Source organism: Pieris napi, chromosome 17, assembly GCF_905475465.1.
Source record: "Pieris napi chromosome 17, ilPieNapi1.2, whole genome shotgun sequence".
NCBI lineage: Eukaryota > Metazoa > Arthropoda > Insecta > Lepidoptera > Pieridae > Pieris > Pieris napi.
The window spans coordinates 6,353,860-6,373,682 of record NC_062250.1 but is presented as its reverse complement, the minus strand read 5'-3'; the positions used below and the strand labels follow the sequence as shown (position 1 = coordinate 6,373,682).

At 30.9% G+C, this 19,823-nt stretch overlaps 1 protein-coding gene across 1 annotated transcript in view; it reads right to left on the bottom strand.

Moving 5' to 3' along the window:
• The window catches only part of LOC125057651 (C3 and PZP-like alpha-2-macroglobulin domain-containing protein 8), a 194,966-nt gene that overhangs the window by 20,894 nt on the left and 154,249 nt on the right, over window positions 1–19,823 (bottom strand). The window contains exons 10-12 of the mRNA XM_047661428.1: window positions 12,809–12,926; window positions 5,949–6,088; window positions 2,449–2,637 (exon numbers count right to left, since the gene is read on the bottom strand). Coding sequence (XP_047517384.1) covers window positions 2,449–2,637; window positions 5,949–6,088; window positions 12,809–12,926 — 447 coding nt within the window. The remainder of the gene's footprint in view (window positions 1–2,448; window positions 2,638–5,948; window positions 6,089–12,808; window positions 12,927–19,823) is intronic.

The following is a 19,823-nucleotide window of genomic DNA, read 5'->3' as shown; positions in this document are numbered from 1 at the left end:
ACCGTGACACAAAATTAACAGAATAAAGTTGCCCACGGAAGATGCTAGGCATTGGACATAATAATTTAAATACAACATTCGAATAATAATAGAATTTATGTTACACTTAATGTAAGAGAATAATAATAAATATCTATAATCTATATATTTAATTTTTCAAATGTAAACTGAACTTTATTGACTATAATGACTCCTTTTCCAGTCTTTGATTATTCAATTGTAATTAATGATTTGCATGTAATCAAAAAGTATTTTTAATAATGCCAAAGAAGTATAACTTCTTACGCGCGTACATAAGTACACGCACCCTTTTTATTTTTTAAAGGTTGGTGACTAACAAGAAATGTGCATACAAATTTGTTTCACTTATGATTTTTCCTAAACAAATTATCGTATATTGTGTTTGAATACTCGTTTTAAATCGTTTACATTTGTGAAAAATTTTAAACATTAACACGTAAAATTTCACATTTGTGTTTTTGATAGGTTATAAAATAAATGACTGACGTGAAATTTGAAATCGATTTGTGGTCTGTGGCTTTAAAATTACTATTGCGCAGCATACATTTTAAATTTTGTCTACAAATATACTTTGGCTAGACAAACTTGACTAAGGCATCCTTGCTAATTAAAATATTAACTCTCAGACAAACTTTACCAATTAGTGGATCAAGCTGCTCATCATGAAATTATTTACCCTTTACCCATATTACCCATGGCATCCCATACAATAAAAAAGATACAATATATTAAATTTTTGCTAGTTTTATCCTCCCCCAGTCTATGTATAAAAACCTATTTAAGGACAATAACTTAACACTTTATTTAAACATAATGGATGTAGAAAAGAAACATTTTGATTTTTTTAAAGTTTCAATTTAACAATTAGAAACAATATGTACAAATATTTATATTATTTATAGGACAAATCTAATATATAAAATTCTCGTGTCACAGTTTTCGTTGCCATACTCCTTCGAAACGGCTTGACCGATATTGATGAAATTTTTTTGTGCTTATCCGGTATCTATGAGAATCAGCCAACATCTATTTTTCATCCCCCTAAATGTTAGGGGTAGTCCACCCTTAAATTTTTTATTTTTATTTTATAGACAAAATTTTTAATTTCAATTTTTTTATGATACAACATACAATCCTCAATTTTCACCCCTCTACGATCAACCCCTATTTTTTATTGATCATGATATACATGGCAAAACGACGTTTGCCGGATCAGCTAGTATATATATATATTTATAGGACAGAGGGCAAACGGGCAGGAGGCCGCCCATGGACACTCGATGCAAGAGGGCTCGCGAGTGCGCTGCCGGCCTTTTTTTATTACGCTCTTTTCTTGAAGGAAGGAGATGTCCTTATTAATATACAATATTTTAGATACAAAACTCTGGAGGCAAGGCCCAGGTTTTTATCGCCAAATTTCTCTTTAATTTATTAAAATTTTTATCGTATTCAAATAGCAAATGTCCTGTAAAGCGTAAACACAACCAGTACATCCCATTTCCAATATAAAATATAAATTCTATATAAAACCAGTCAGTTCCTGCAGAATCGTATTAAATTTCATTCAATGAAAATATCCAGTTTATCACTCACGCTTCACTTGACAGAACATGTATTTACGCACTTACATCGGATAAAATTAAATATAATCAGGACCATAATTGCAATTGTTTTAAATAATTGCGGAGTACGGAAGCGCAATTAAGTTTTGTTGTTTAAAGGGATTATTTTAATGAAATTCTGTATGTAGGTAATTAATTAGGATTGTTAATTAATGTCCCAATTTGAGTATTTCATCATGAAGCGAATTGTAAAACGTTAGTCACGGCCGACTTTTACAAACCAAGAGAAGAGTTTTTTACGCCATTGTGCATTTTTATGAAATCATATTCCTATATGTATAGCGAAATTTCAGATAGGGATATGTTATTTATGTATTTTATACGTCATCTTTGATATTAACTAAGGACTAAAGCATATTTTTATAGATTACTAGAAGATATTTAAAACAAGTATTGCGACTTGGTTAATTTGAAAAATAATGATTATTTGATATTTTAAATGAGTACCGAGAGTTTTTTCTCTCTACCTTCACCCTCTGTCTTCTTTGCCGATGAGTAGGGATGTCTACCGATACAAATTTAATGACGTGGAATAAGTAGAATATTATATTCCATAATAAACATATTTTATTTTAACAGCAATCCCAGTGCCGGCTGATTTTGAGTGCTATATTTTCCAAATTGTTTAAGCAAGTCGAAATATTTTGAATATTTATTGCGCTAAAATAAGGAGGAATATATATTATTGTAACTATCTATCACCATGAACATCTTTTGTGCCTACAATTAGCGTCTAGGTATCACTCCTTAAAACTTACGATCGTAAATTTTATGTGTGAGATAGTAAGAAATAATGGAAACTCACGTGTAATTAAAGCACTTCCACATCCAGAGTCTATCATGCGTGGCTGGTGGTACTAGATGTGCTGGAGACCGAACTTGGGGTGTTCTCTGTCGGTATAAGACGCCACCACCGCAGGCGCCACCACCCACGAAAAGTGACACGCCAGCTGATACGAACTCCGGTCCTGGTAGATCTTCGTGTTCTGATGAACTGGAATTTATGCTTGTGTTGAGTAGGAGCTTGGTCTCAAGTGAATAAAGGTAACAGCCTTATAAAATAATAAATAAAATAAAAAGCCTTTTTATTTCTTGCAAAAGAACAGAGTAAACTTAACAGCCTTATATGGTAACATATTTCTACACTAGCGACAGCGCGGAACCTAGATTTCCTCTTGAACTAATGTGCATACATAATTGTGTCCCTACATTATTTTTCATTATATTCAGTAACATGTTAAATAAAAATACAAGAAACCTTTATCAAAGTGGATAGCGTATAATTCCTAGGAGCAAGTGTAAATTTAGCACATAAAATGAAAATAATGATATGCATTGATGCACAGCGAACGAACTACCGACCTTACGGTTGAAGAAGCACTGATAAGCCTAAAACCACTCAAAATAAATGCTTGCTACTTACTGCTACTTAATGATTAGCTTAAATTAATAGAGTACTTCAGATTCAGCCAAGTTCAGTTTTTATAACATTTTATAATTTCGTATAATTATAACGTTAAAATTATCTTTATAGCTCCTAATCCCTTGAAATAAATGTTAAATTAAATTTATTAAATTTGTAAATTAACTTAAAAAATTATTTAACAAATAGAGTTGTATAGTACAGCCAACTAATATTTAGTTAAGTACTATTATCACTGTCGTAGTTCAAAGCTCTACGCTGACGTTGATGTAGCACGCGTCAGTGTAGCACTTGTAGCACGTAGCATTTAATATTGCTACAATAATGGCTACAATCTATTTTTACCTCACTTGTAGTCTGAAAGGACAGTTTGTAATGGTAAAAATTGAATATTGGACTTGGAAATTACTTTGGCATATTTTTTATATTAAAGTTTTAATTAAATGATAATGAAATTGAAGTCGAGCTCGATTTTAAGGAATATTTTTTCTGTCTTAATAAGGGTATTTTTATAAGCGTCCGATTTATGCTTGTCAAGCAATCTAATAGGTATTAATTAGGTAATAATTATATTTATAATTGATCACCTACTTGATTTCAAGTAGGTGATACAAATATATTTTCTATACTAATATTATAAAGAGGAGAGGTTTGATTTTTTGTTTGTTTGAAATGAATAGGCTCCGAAACTACTGGACCAATTTCAAAAATTCTTTCACCGTTGGCAAGCTACACTATTCCCGAGTGACATAGGCTACGTTTTAATTTCAAAGGGATGCTTACTAAAACTTGAATAATCTAACCCAAGGTGTAAAACAATAAACAAAAAACTTCCTTCAATCGTGTGCGCTGAGAAAACTATTAATGATAGAACAAAATGATGTATTACAATTTTTCAGGACACATCACTATCTATAAAATACGTCGCAACAGCATGTCTCTATCTTTTATAGTTACGTCACAATAAGCGTCCTTTTATTAATTTTTGATTAATAAAATACCACAGCTAGAAAAGGCTCTTTATTCGTACCTAGGTATTGATCCTTATCAAAATAATTACCAACGTTTCACATAAGCTACAATTTAATGGCATAACCACTAAAAAAGCATGGTGGATTGGTGTTCTCCTGCCGTTTCTCTTGAATAGTTTACTACTATGTAATATAACAAAAATCTTAGCCACGGCAACGCTTGGCCGAGTCTACTAGTAACTAATAAAATAAAAATGTCAATTACGTGAATTTTACCACGAGAGCATTTTGTGTTGCAGGTAGTACCACTAAAACAACAGACTGTTAATACCGATTGATTATGACATGCCTATTGAGGCCTGAGCTGTAGTCCTAAACAGTTTAAGGTAGTATTATGCACGAACTAATCAGATTTGTTCCCGATCCTCTTCCTGATGATAACTGATGTAAATTGGGTGTTTGAAGCGAGTTTAACTGTCTCTATTTCCATATTTGTATGGGTGAAATGTAATTTGATTGAAACGCTAATTGTAGGATAGTATTTGCATAGGATTCTTAACCTCGTTGTTTGATATTGTAGAATATATTGAATGAAACAAATAGTTCTTAGTGATTATATACATACCACAGTATAATAAAATATGAAATAGCTATTGATCGAAGTAAATCAAATTTGTCGTCCCTTACTCATTCCCTAGGTTTAAAATCAACAATATCTTCCAAATTCCTTCTGCCAAAACCAACCTAGGAGTTCAGGCATCTCTCGTTCGAATTCTTCGCGATTTCAACAAATTGAACACAGCGTATCCAGAGCTGGATATATTCGGTAGTGGGCTGATCGGTTTTAGAGAAAGCATTGTGGGGTGCCTTTCTCAAACCTAATTTCGCTGTTTTGATGATGATTTTTCTTTTTTTCTGCTCTAAGTGCCAACAAATTTCTGTAATTTTATTTTATTTTATTGTGTGCTTTTACTATCGTATATGTTTTAATTGTAATTTTTATTTCTATTTAATTTTTTTTTTGTGAAACTTATGCTTACATTAATTGTCACACATTTTAGATGTGAGATTTTTTGTAAAATAATTAGTAATTTTAGTACTGTGTGTGATGTTATAAGCTTAATAACTAAATAAATAAATAAGTACTCGTATGTAATAATTAGACTTAATCTATTACCTTAATGTAACAATATAAATAAAATAGAGCCTGAAGGTCTACACCACACTACGAATTCCTTTAAATTTCTTGCAAACTATACAGTTAAGATAAAAAAATACGTATAATAAATACATGGGTAACTCAATACAGAGAGAGTGTGAAGGATTGTGTAACGCAATTAAAAATAAACACACATTTTTCTCAATTATGATTTTCTCCTTTTTCGTTTCTAATATATTAAAGTCTGGGAGAGATCGCTAGCTAACCTAACGTCGTCCGCTTATAATGCCGCCCATTGCCCTAATTAGTTTAGTTTCCTGATTGTACTGTAATCTAAACTAAAATTATAAATCTATATTAATATTATAAAGAGGAGAGATTTGTATGTAAATATGTTTGTAACGAATTGACTCAAAAAGTACTGGACCGATTTTAAAAATTCTTTCACCATTTGAATGCTACATTATCACGTATTACTATGGGTTTTTATTAATTGCAAGAAAAAAATAAGGAACCCTACTAAAACTACAATAATGTTGATACAAGGTATAAAAAATGCCTATAAATTATCTTTCATCGCATGCGCTGCGAAAACTATTGATGATAGAACAAAAAATGTACCACTATATTAAAGAAAATATCAATATGTACGAAAAATTAAAAAAAAATATATATCCACCCGTGCGAAGCCGGAACGGGCCGCTAGTATGTAATAAAGTATTAAAATGTATGAAAATCATATAGATACTTACGAAGAATGTCCATCGAATCGGGAATCAGTTGGCGTGCGAGCTCCAATCAAGCACATCATGGAGTCGGGGGGTGCCAAGACTCTTAGCTGGAGACTTGCCCGTGGATACCACCATCGTCTTTCCTCAATTGCCACTGCCACCTGTAGGCCATAATATGTGCTATAATTAAATTTTGCTCCAAAAGTCGAAAAGATAATATAATGACACCAAAATCTCCACAAGGATTTAATAATGAATTATTTACCATTGTACATTAGTATTCGAATTTAAAAGATTTTTTTTTAATTACCTATTGTTTTTTTTTTTGAATTGTGTAAATAGTAATGAAAATTAATGAATTAATATATATAACTTGGGGTCGGTTTATGCTTTGCTACTTTATTATTTCTTGAAATTCATCCGAGAAAAATGTTTAAATTATTTTTGCTATCGACACCGGTTTTGTAAGGTTTCATTAAAATTTAATTATAAAATTTTCATTGCATTAATTATTATAGAGCACATAAAAACAGCATTCGATAGTAACCGAGGTGAGTTGCTAATTAAATTTAAAGGAATACATTCTACTCACATTTGTGACACACAATTTAAATGCAAGTGGACTGGCATTGAATGGGTTTTCCGATACATTGACTAAAACCTTAATTGTGGCCTCTAACCGACAACAAATTGACTCTCATTAGGTCTTTCGTTGATTAAATCTACTATGTGGGGTATACATTGTATTCAATTTGTTACAATTGTACAAAATGGGGTATATATATCTTGAATGATTTTTTATTTTGACCAGGCAATTTTATTACTTTTGTGAATGATAACCGAAAGAGTCTTATGGAATGTAATAAAATAATACAAACCTAGAGTGCAAATGCATTTGTATATAAAACTAACTTGAGTGAGTATATAATATAATATACGAGTAGGTACTAGCTGCCCCCGCGAACTTCGTTTCTCCTTAATGTGATTTTACTTAGCCTACCTTTTTGGTACATACCAACATTGGGAACTTTTTGCTACACTACCCCGGAGACTGTTCGGTTTTCCGGAATGAAAACTTTTTAGGTTTTTCTGTGAATTTTTATCTATATAAAGCTCTGAGTTCAAGTGACAAATTATAAATTAAAAAATTAAAAATAAGGGTTGGTCGTGAGGGACAATTAGGGGTGGTATATTATTTGTATGTGGTAAAAAAATAAAAATACAAATTTTGGAGTGGACACCCCTTATCACTAAGGGGTTTGAAATATAGATAGTAGCCGATTCTCAGACTTACTGAATATGCATAAAACATTTCATAAGAATCGGACGAGCCGTTTCGGAGGAGTATGGGAACGAACATTGTGACACGAGAATTTTATATATATAGAGATATATATTTGTGTATACAAACAGTATTACACTTACTCTTAATAATAAATTCATATTGTCATAATCTTCTTAGCAATAGAATGGTATTTATTATATTGAGTTTCATTTAAATATCGAAAAGTCTTATCATGAATCATGCATGTAAATTTAACTAGGTACACAATAGAAAGAGACGGGCTTTTATTTTTATATTTAAATATTACTACAAAAATACAGCTTAGTTTAGTTTATTTTGGTGCATATTCTCACATTAAAATAGAATTCGCAAAACTACAAAAATACGAATGTACTCTGTTCATTATAAAATGCAAATTAACGCGCATTTTTATGCATAACCTTATTTACGTATGAAACACCAAAATTCTACTAACTCTTACCTCTTGTAAAGTTTACAACTATAGGTACCTAAAATATTTTTTTGTGGGGATTGATAAAAGCAGATGGAGGCGTCCATTAATTAGGGGATGATCTGATATATTCTGATGTATAAATCATAACATTACATACTATTGGGAATAAGTGGCCCCATTGCCTCTTAACGCCAGTCGGAATATGCTAACACTTGACAAAGCGTAAGCAATAGCGGTTTACGCTTGTCGCAAATACTTAAGACTACTTTGAATGTAGGTACATGTATAATGCGCAGTCTGAGTGATTGTAATATAATCTGATGCTTACTTAATATCACTGTTATAAAGTATTTTGATAAAGGTACACTTTACATTGAAATGAGTATTTGTGTGAAGACTATATGGTATGTATTGTTTTATTTAGAGTCAATATAATATTCGTATATCTATTGTATGAGTTTTGCAAACCCTGCCCTTCACTTCCAATCAAGTATGGTCCCTGTGTATCTAAAAGTACATGATATTAGATAGATATTACCACTCGGTCGACTACTAGGAATAAGCTGTGTCATAAACATTGAGAGGATGCGGAATTTTAATTTTTATAATATTTTATTACAGATTGAGCGTAGAATATTAGAAAATTGAATTTGTGAATTGTACATAAACATCAACTTCAATGTTATTTATGTTTTTTTCAGACATTGAAATAAAAAAAAATCAGTGGCGTTACATTTAGGTCTGGGTCTAAGATCTATGTTTTGTCTAAAAGCAATTAGGTTATCAGCCTTCCGTGCCTAACATATACCATTGTTTTTTTTGGCCTAAGGCATTCCGGTTTCCTCACGATGTTTTCTTTCTCAGTACAACTGTTGAATGCAGACAACCAGGAAGTCCGATGGAGCAGAAAGGAGGTACGCTAGCTGAAGGTCAAAACTGCCATTTCTTTATTATAAATTAATAGTTAATAGTCTTAGTTGTTTCATCCGTCATAGTTCTTTTAATCAATAGTACCTACTTGAAGTACTATGCGACAAATATTACGAATTTACAACTAATATCGTTTCTAAAAAAATATTACTTCAAATTAATTGTCTAATTAATGTTTCTGGGATGAATTGGTTTGAGGAGCTAAATGTTCAAAAGTATAATTAGTTTATTATATAATACTAATATGAAAATCAATGTGTATGTATTGCTATTACAATTATTATATTTATATAATAAAATATGGCTTGTTGACTATCTGACTAGTATATAGGACTGTAAACCAAATATCAACATACGGTGGAACTATTAAAACCAAAATAGTATACACGAAATTCACAAAAATAAATCCTATTACCACAGTCATTTAAACGAACCACGAAACGGGGAAAATGCAGTTATCGTACAATCATAGCATGAAATCGGGATTGCGTCAAATCTTTATCCTGCCTAGTAAGATAAATTGCTGTCATACGCATCGCTAGCTTATGGCCGAGTACTATGTTCAAAATTTGAACCGAGAATTAATTTTTTTTATGAAAATTAGTGAAATACGCGTTCTACTGAAAATTACTCCCTGATGGGAACCTGGATGGTAGAGAGTGCAGTCGACAATCAGTTCGATTATTCTAGGTTATGTTAGTATTTTCTTGATTGATATTGATGTACATAAATATGTCAGGGAATGCTGGGAATATCTGGAAATGTTGAAGGTTGGATCTTCGGCTGTGCACCAATGTTCTTGCGGTCTATGTGTGCATTTAACACATGCTCATACGGCGAAGGAAAACATCGTGAGGAAACCGACATGCTTTAGACCCAAAAAGACAATGGCGTGTGTCAGTTACAGAAGGCTGATCACCTACTTGTCTATTACAAAAAATCACGAAACGAGTACAGTAATTTGAGGACGAGACCTAGAAGGTATTATTTATATCAATAATTAATAAAAGTTATGGAAAATAAATTTCAATGCAACACACTTGTTATTTGTCTTACCATAATTCTATAAATATGCTCTTGTTGCAGCAATGTTTTAATTACGTATGTAATAAAATTTCATAAAATAAAATAGATTCCAAATTTAAAAATGGTATTATTCTTGTATGCCTTTGTTCAGAACAATACCGCGCAACTGCAAAGGTTTTAAGGCCACATAAGGAACAAACAATTTTCTTACAAATGTAACAATGCAGTTACATCGCACACAAAAGAACAGACATTTCCGATTTTAATAGTCAATAATTAGCTTCATTAATAAATTGTTGGTTATATGGAATAATCATAAAAACGTATGAAAACGTCAAAAATTGAGACAATGCCAATCCTCAAAGTCAACAGTACACTAATTAAGGCTGGTAAACGTTCAATTTCACGCCGGGTGCCTCCCGACGTTATAATTGGTATAAATATTAAAGGGGCCTGTGTAGCTTGTGGTAGCTTGGTGTCATTATTGTTATTCGCTAAGGGAATGTTGTTTTAGAGGTAGTGTTTCACATATTGTTTACTTTGGTCCCTTTTGATGAACTAAATATATACTGAGTTGTTATTGTGTAATGAAGTCATATTACCAGATTAAATTGGACCATAGAATTGGAAAACCTCCTTTTTCGGACCCAAAAAAGACTATTATATGTATATATACGTTTTATCATCATAATAAATGGTTATAAATGACTATAACTTTAGTGTAATTAAAGAAAAAAACATTGGTTTTAACTCTATAATTCGCGTTCCTGTTATTAAGGTCATTTAGCAACATTAACAAGTTAAATTGCAGTTCCCATAATAAAAATTAATGTTCTTAAATCGCAGGTTCATCTGTTAACACCTTTATAAAGCGAACTGCGGAAAAACTTTTATAGTTTTCCATCAGGATAGTGTAAATGGCTTTATTTAAAAGTTCCGTAGCTTTGTCTAGGGATAGTTTTGCCACTTTAATCAAAGGCGGTAAAGGAGTAAAAGTTTATATTTAGTTATTGCAGTTGGTAAAGCTCCGTATTTCACGTATTTGGTTTATTTATATTGGTCTTCGGTCAAGAGGAACAAAATAATCGAATTTAACCAGGCGCTACCTGATTAGGTCTGGGCTCTGCAGCTGTTTCGTGCTCATTTGTTTTTTTCTAATAGAGAAGAAGGATCAGCATTCTGCGCCTGTCACGCGCCATCGAATTTTTGGGTTTAAGGCACGCCGGTTTTCTCATGATGTCCGTCACGGTACGAACGAGAGTTAAACTCGCACAGTGAAATCGAAAGTGCACAGCCAGGGTCGTACGTACGTACGATAAGGGTAGCAGTCTAAAACCACTAGGCCAAAACTGCTCATTATTTTAACACTAATAATACATAAGTTCTTATAAATCATTAACGTTAAGGACCAAAATAAAGAAATCCGAAACTATAGTGCTATGTTGTCCAAACTGTGTAGACTTGCGACATGGTTTCATGTTATTATGACTGGTCGTACTTGAATTCGTGTATGCGGTGATGTTGGTTATTTCGACTATGTGTTTGCGTGTTGTTCCAACGAGAATGTGGGTGCGTGCTCCTATTTCACCATGCCTTCTGCTGATAGAGGACAAATCTTTGTTTTTAATTTATGTTATTATTATTAATTACTTAAAATGTCACATGGGACATGGTGTAATAGTTGCAGCTCCTTACAAACATTTTGTAAAACAAAAAAATGGCGATTAAAAAGAGTGGCGAAGAGTTTATTGCTAGTTCTTCTCTCCCGTTCTACGCCCTTGATTTGAGAAGTGGCAGTAAATGTAAAATTAGAAGCATTAATATGTATTTCTTTACTGACAAGTCATAAGTGTACATTATGTTACCTATGTGATTAAATGATTTTTTTGTATGTCCATTTGATCAATCACAATAAAATGCAACGTTTCGTCTTGCCACTTGCCTCTTTCACTGTAGGTACTCGTACTTGGTAATTTATTCCGAACTTAAACATAAAACAGTAGGCTACATAATACATATTATAATTATCTATCCTTGTAATGTAAGATGATGTAATATTGTGATGAAACTTTTTTTAAATTAATATTTCAACTGGGGTACACTGACGAAGCAATTTTTTCTAAAATATAACATCGCCATCCCATTAATCTCAATATTTCCGATCAATTTCCTCTGATGACATTAAAAGCTTTTCAACTCAAAACGAGCAAAAATAATAAGTCGATAATCCCTCGAAAAAACCATATTTTTCTTGAAAGGTCCAATAATTCTTAGACCTATGTTTTAAATATTTATCTGTGATAAATGATTAACTAACAACCTATTTCCACGTTTAGATACTAGATTCCACGTTTAACTCTCATTAAACACAGGCTACGTTCACAAAGCTTCTACTGGTTTTATTCTCAGAAAATATATGTTTTTGAAGGGAAACTTCTTTTGGCGCATGAGGGTAAAATTTTTAAAAAACGTCACATAGATGTGCAGCGTTTTTGTCGAATAAAAGGGATAGAGCGATTGAGACCGATTGAGAGAGAATGAGAAGGGTGAATTACCTTAAAGAAATTTTATTTTTAAAATTAAAATTTCGTAAGATAATTTATGAAATAAAGTATTTTATATTTGATGCAAAATAGTTTATTGAATTCTCAAATGACGAATTGTAAATTGCCACTTATTTTTACTATCGAAGAAATAAATTAAATTTATAATTTGTATTAATAATAAAATTCCTAACATATCTTCCTTTTTCCCTCCCTCTAAGTCTCGGAAATCTAATTTTAGATTTGTATAAATATGAACGTGACTTAAAAATTAGTTTGCCAAAGAATTCTGACATGTGTACTTTGTACGCACGCACTTTTTTTAATAGTTCGTGAACTAATTGAACGCAAAATTTTGTTATATTCGGAAATAGAAGTAAATTGAAATTCATTACTTCATTTGAGTGAAACTAGTCGAGGAGGGAGAGTTTATGGTATGAATGGTAACATGCCAAGGATGTTTAAAACTGCATTGTAAATTAACTCAAGATGTTAGTACCACCAGGCTTGCATCGTATTTTTAACTAGCTATTCTATTAACAATATGTAATTTTTTTCTCTATTTCAATAAATAATTGTGTCTAATGCTCTTTCACTATTATATTGACAGCTTGAATTTGTGTATAATATAAAAAATCATCACCTCTTTATGAAGAAGCTTCACATGAAAGCTCACCACATCACTGACTGGTTCGCCGTTTTCTGTGACGTAGTAGACGAGTAGAGAGCTAACTGGCGCCATGTCAGCTGTCACAGGGAACCTAAAAAAACAATTGCCAACGTTAATTTTCAACACATGTTTAGTTAAAAAAACACGATTAATATACTATGAAATTGTTGATAACGAGTATTAAAACTAATAAACAGTGTCAGTAAGTTATGTAATTAATTAAAACACAAAATGATCCTGAGCTTCCGATGGATTGTAAAACCTCAACTGAATTTTCGATTTTCAATTTCCCCGAATTCAAAGGTACTGCGTAATTAAATCGAGCAGACTCATCCAGGGCCTATTAATGACCGCTCGTTATGTTTTTAATAACTTCCACGAATAATAAAACCTTTTTCGTAGCTCAATAAAATATTTTGTATAGTCTAACATTTTAAACATTTGAATTTAGAATAATATAAAGTGTTGCTGCCAATTATTTTGCATACAAAAAAGTATTTGAATTGAACAGACCGTTATGTTTTTCCGAAATACAAAATAAATATTTTGCAATACAAAATAAATGTTGTTTTGTCGCAAGTATTTATATCTTCTTAGAAGCAAAATATAAACTGTATAGTGTATACAGGTTCAAATTAAATTATGAAAATTAGGACAGCGAGGTAGTACGTCTAAAAAGATTTTGTTTGAAGTATTTTAATAAAAGTAAGCGTGGGTATGGAGGTTATGAAAGAACAATGTATCTCTATCCAAAATGTAGGGCGCAAGATATGAATAAAACAAGGTTTTGTTAGCTCCACTGTTTTCATAAACGGAAGATGAAATTTTTGGGTTAAACCTTTATATTTCCTTTTTTGTGTATTTTAAAAGTATTTGGAAAGAAAAACAAAGTGTATTTTTATAGTATAATAGATATTGGAATTGGGTTTTATAGAAAATAATTGGATAAAAGTCTAGTGATATCTTATTGAGTATTCAAACCATTAAATTACACAAAATAGAATTCGTCGATATAGGCACTCAATTACACATAAAATATTTCAGCTAACGTTTACAAATGAGAAGTGATTAAATTGTAGCAATATTTAAATAAGGACAAAAAAGAAATGTGTAAGCGAAATATCAAGACTCTCTGATGGCAACTTTCTGTACACATTAAAAATTATTTTTCAATAAAATATATTATCTAAAATTAATCTTTTGGTGTATTTATTCTGTGTAATTACAATAAAGAGTGTGTGTTGATATGCTGATTAATAATAAAATGCTATAAATATTTTAAATCATTTGATAGATATCAGTCATCCATTGAGGTTAGTCCAACTTTGCCCATTACAACGCCAAAATGTTTCCTTAACTTATATTACTTTTAAAGCAATAGTTAAATTGCTTTGTAATTGGACGAAAACTGGTCGATGCATTAAATCCAGGAGAGGATTAAATTAAACTTTAATTTATACAAAATATTTAATTCTATTCATCCAAATTAAGACGATAAATTTATACATCTTAATAGTATAAGATCCCGCTATACAACGACCTTCACCGAGATGCTTATTTAATGAAACGTGTTTTATATTTAATTTAATATGTCAATAAATATAATCCATATGGGTTGTCTAGCAAATTTCAGTCCAGAGTATGTTTAATTAATAATTTAAAAAAAATATTTTTTTAAATATTTCACCGGTATGATTATTAGATAAATTCTATACCAATCGAAAGTATGAAGCCCATAGAATATGCAAACTTTATGCTGCCCATTATTTTCCGGTCACAACTATAGGGTTGGCAGGTATAAACAGGTAAATCTGTACTAGCATTTTGCAACGGTCTGTTTATTGAATGAAATTTAAATGAAATTAAAGATTATTTTATTCTGAACACGGTGGTATAGGGTTGGCTGAGAAAAATCAGTCCAGAATTGCGGTTGTCGAATTTTAAAAAGTAAATTATTGCTCCGAGTGAATGTGTGCGACTGAGAGGTCCCAACCGACCATCCCATGCGATAGAAGAGGACACAGCATAGCAGCTGTTTAAAGTCCGCCCACTTAAAGAAAGAGAGTGCGCATGCTATTTGGGCTTGGAAAAGAAAAGGATAGCGATAGACTCGTATATACTATGTAGTGATGGGTAGGACAAACGAAATTGAAGTGTTTGTATGACCTACCTCATTCTATAAAATGAGTTAATACACTGTACCACTTCATTTGAGGATTCTGTTCTGTACTATTGGAGTAGTTTATTATTTAAATAGAGAAATAGTTATTTAATTATTTTTTTTAATCAATAAATTATTTGTGTATATTTTTTATGTGACACTAAAGTATATATACATCTTTAGTAAAAAAGAAGGTTATAGTGATACATATATATGTAATACTACCCTGATTAAAAATATTGATTGAAAAAAATTAAAAAAATTACTACATGCAAATTATTAATCTATAAATGTAAACAGAGAAATTGAAATCAACTGAAACTATTGGAAAAAATTCAAAACCCATAAAAGTGAAACAAACACTTTTTGCCATTTTTTCCAACAATAAATAGTAGCACGTTTTTTCAATTGTATTTATAGCGACACTACTCCAAAATTATGAGAAACTGATTAAATCGATATTATTGAATGAGTGACAGTGACTGTTCACTGTGACATATATTATTGTAATTGGTTTTTGTTTGCATAAATAATATATTTTTTATTGAAGTTATACTTCTTTAGGCGCGTTATGAAAAATTGATGAGAGTGAAATTTTACGACGCTCGCGCACCGTGACACAAAATTAACAGAATGAAGTTGTCCACGGAAGATGCTACGTAATGTAAGAGAATAATAATAAATATTTATTTATTTAATTTTTCAAATGTAAACTGAACTTTATTGACTATAATGACTCCTTTTCCAGTCTTTGATTATTTAATTGTAATTAATTATTTACATGCAATCAAAAACTATTTTTAATAATGCCAAAGAAGTATAACTTCTTACGCGCGTACATAATTACACGCTCCCTTTTTTTTATGGTCGAAAGACCTGCGCCATGGGGACAATGGGTTCGTACATAAAGGGACTAACAGTACAGAACAGAATCCTCAAATGAAGTGGTACAGTGTATTAACTCATTTTATAGAATGAGGTAGGTCATACAAACACTTCAATTTCGTTTGTCCTACCCATCACTACATAGTATATACGAGTCTATCGCTATCCTTTTCTTTTCCAAGCCCAAATAGCATGCGCACTCTCTTTCTTTAAGTGGGCGGACTTTAAACAGCTGCTATGCTGTGTCCTCTTCTATCGCATGGGATGGTCGGTTGGGACCTCTCAGTCGCACACATTCACTCGGAGCAATATTTTACTTTTTAAAATTCGACAACCGCAATTCTGGACAGATTTTTCTCAGCCAACCCTATACCACCGTGTTCAGAATAAAATAATCTTTAATTTCATTTAAATTTCATTCAATAAACAGACCGTTGCAAAATGCTAGTACAGATTTACCTGTTTATACCTGCCAACCCTATAGTTGTGACCGGAAAATAATGGGCAGCATAAAGTTTGCATATTCTATGGGCTTCATACTTTCGATTGGTATAGAATTTATCTAATAATCATACCGGTGAAATATTTAAAAAAATATTTTTTTTAAATTATTAATTAAACATACTCTGGACTGAAATTTGCTAGACAACCCATATGGATTATATTTATTGACATATTAAATTAAATATAAAACACGTTTCATTAAATAAGCATCTCGGTGAAGGTCGTTGTATAGCGGGATCTTAGACCATAACATGAGACATTAAAAAACAAGTAAAACAATCATCAAAAAGATGGAACACTTTTTTTGGTCAATTGTATGCAAAAGCATCGAACCGCGACCGACACAGTGTATTTGCACCAGGTCTTAGTTTGATCAGAGAAATATATAACTTAAAGAAATACAGAGAAAACTGGTCGGGTCCCAAGAAGTCAAAAAACGTATAGCGTCATTATGTGTTGCGGTATACATATCTCTAGAATGTTGTTATTAAAACTGAACAGTGTGTTACAATTTTAACAAAAACAGAGAACTAACGTGCGTACATTTATTTATTGTTTACGAAACTGATCAAAAACAGAATGCAATCGTAATTACGATAGTTTATTTGATTTATTACCATTACGTTTCGTTTATTACGAGTAACAGGAATGCAAATTAGTATTTAACATAATCATTTTAACATTCAATAAAATTTAATATAAATACACTTGTTTTTGATAATTGACAACTCTCTAAATATAATTGAAAAAGGAATTGTGTCTAAATATAATAAATGTATACAACGCACTACTTATATTACTTAAATTAAAATTGTCACACGATTCGCACGTCTTTTTATTCAAATCAAGATCCTCAACCAATTCTCAAGTATAATTCCTTAACATATGGTCCTTCGAGCCGGATATGAACCAGCAACATATGCATAAAGTCCACAGCTTTTAATCCTTTCTCTTGTCAAGTAGGTGATTGGTGTTTTGTATCACACAACTCAATGATATGATATGATATGTTGGTATCTTCGCGATTTATATCTTCATCGTGCATGTATGAATCATTATTGAAAAAAGTCTATTGATTCGACCTCACGAGTTCAATATTGATAATCGCATGCATAAATGGCTAAACATTTTCATTGATATACATTTTAAATAACCGCGTATTAATATTTTAATATTTGATCGTGTAAAAACTAAATACGAGTTAAATATTTCTCATAAACGCTACGCTATAATCCTTCATTCATTAAACTATGAATAAAAACATGAAACCAATATGGCGGTCGGTACTGAACAATATTATGGCAGGTTTGATGAATAGCCCCCGAGGGTCATAGCTTACTTGATTGCACGAGTCTGTTCATGTTACAAAAATTTATTTCTGCAATATTACGCGCTATAATATAAAACGTTTTTGCATATATGCGTAATGTTTATTTGAGTGTCAAATACGAAAAAATCTACAAAGAAGCTTTGTTTTTGAGAAAATCTTAACTCTTGTCCTTGGTAAGGATAAAATAAGTAAGAAAGTTTTGAAACTTTACTTTTGCTATAATGTCTTTTATGCTCGTTATTATTAATATTTAGTTCTGATAGATAAAGCGACACGTTGCCTATTAACATTATAGATCTTCTTATACCTTTCTTGATCTCATATATCTTTTTATTTAAACTTAAAGTTATAATTATAAACCCCAAGTTTTAAGGTAACCCTAATTCATAAAAAACAATCAATTTAACTCTTTTAAGTAAACGAATTTAACTGCTCTTTCGTCTCTTTCCATTAAATTTTGTACACGTTGCGATGAAAAGAGATTGATTAGTGCTTCAGTTAGACTGATTATATATAATTACACTGATTTATCTTTGAAAGAATTATACTATTTATTTTTTAGGGAAATAGAGATTAAAGTACTTATATATATATCCCTTGTTTTCAATATTAACTGAACATCGTAACATTTATAATGTTATAAATTAAATGTTATCAGTAAAAGATTCGGTAGAGAGTTTGATATCTTTTGATTATATGTTACATTTCGACGTTCTTGTTAAATTGTGCTCTTTACAATAATACAAGTATCCTTATAACAATCGAAACCTTTAAAAATATTTGAACTAATATTTCTGAAAATTGGTTTGAGCACATATTATATAAATAATAATATAAAGCCATTTACTTATTTAATCAAGTTTACCACATCATACATACGAGTAATACTATACATATATCTACGGTATATGTCACAAGCTCTTAACAGCGGATTAGATATGAGAGAGGCACTTAACAATGCTTTCTTTAAAATAGCTATGAATACAACGCAGTCTTAAAAAAACGTTTACATAAACACATAAACGCATTCAGTTCCACAACGGGATAAACAAAGTGCATACAAAAACACTATGCAAAATAGGTTTATTTTCTCTGCAAACGAAAAGAGATGCACAAATAAAACTTTTCAGCAAAGCAATTAATGAAGCAAACTGCAGAAAGCTGAATAATTAGTTTCGTATTTCATACTTTTAAATTTTAGCTAAGGCCAAAATAAAATATCGTTGGTGTTATGAACATTTTTAACATTAAATTTATTTCTAAGCGTAGTTTTTCTTTATAGTATTATCATATTTCTAATGATTTTTATTACCAAAGAGATACTATTTTTTGTTTTCTTCTAAATGAGGTTCAAATTACGGAATTTTGTATTTATTGTAAATAGTTGTATTTGTTTTTCAATTCTGTAAGGTACGTGATACATATATAGTTTAAAGCGTAACTTGTAATACAATTATGAAAGATTATACGTATATATTTTACTAGCGAACCCTACAGACGTTGTCCTGAACACACGTCTTAAAACCAAAAAAAAACACCTTATGGTAAATTTCAATCTCGAATCGACTTGACCACACAAAACTCATCAAAATCAGTCCAGCTGTTGATGAGGAGTTTAATACCAAACAGAAGATTTATATAAATTATATATAAAGATTATATAGTAATCGAATCATTACAGAATCGGATGTCTACCAAGAGTACGCAATAACTAGGTTTGAGACCTGGTAGTAAATGTTAATTTAGACCTTCCATTTTTTTAAATACTGACTTTCATAAGTATACATAGTCACCAATATGAATAATACTATATAAGAATAGTTACATTAAAATTTGTATATGTACCTAAGGATTACCTCACTACTTTGCAAAACAATTGGCGGTTACTATGATCTCTTTTCAATGACAACAATAATAAATATATTTTATTTAAATATCCATACAACTTATGATGTAATATTGAAATCGAAATTCTGATTAAATTTATTTTTAATGTGGTAAGTTTATGACGACTCAACTTCGACGACGAAAATATAATCACTTTATAAATAATTAATATTTTTTTATTATATTTTGACACTTGCATGCTAACTTGGCTGATTGAGAAG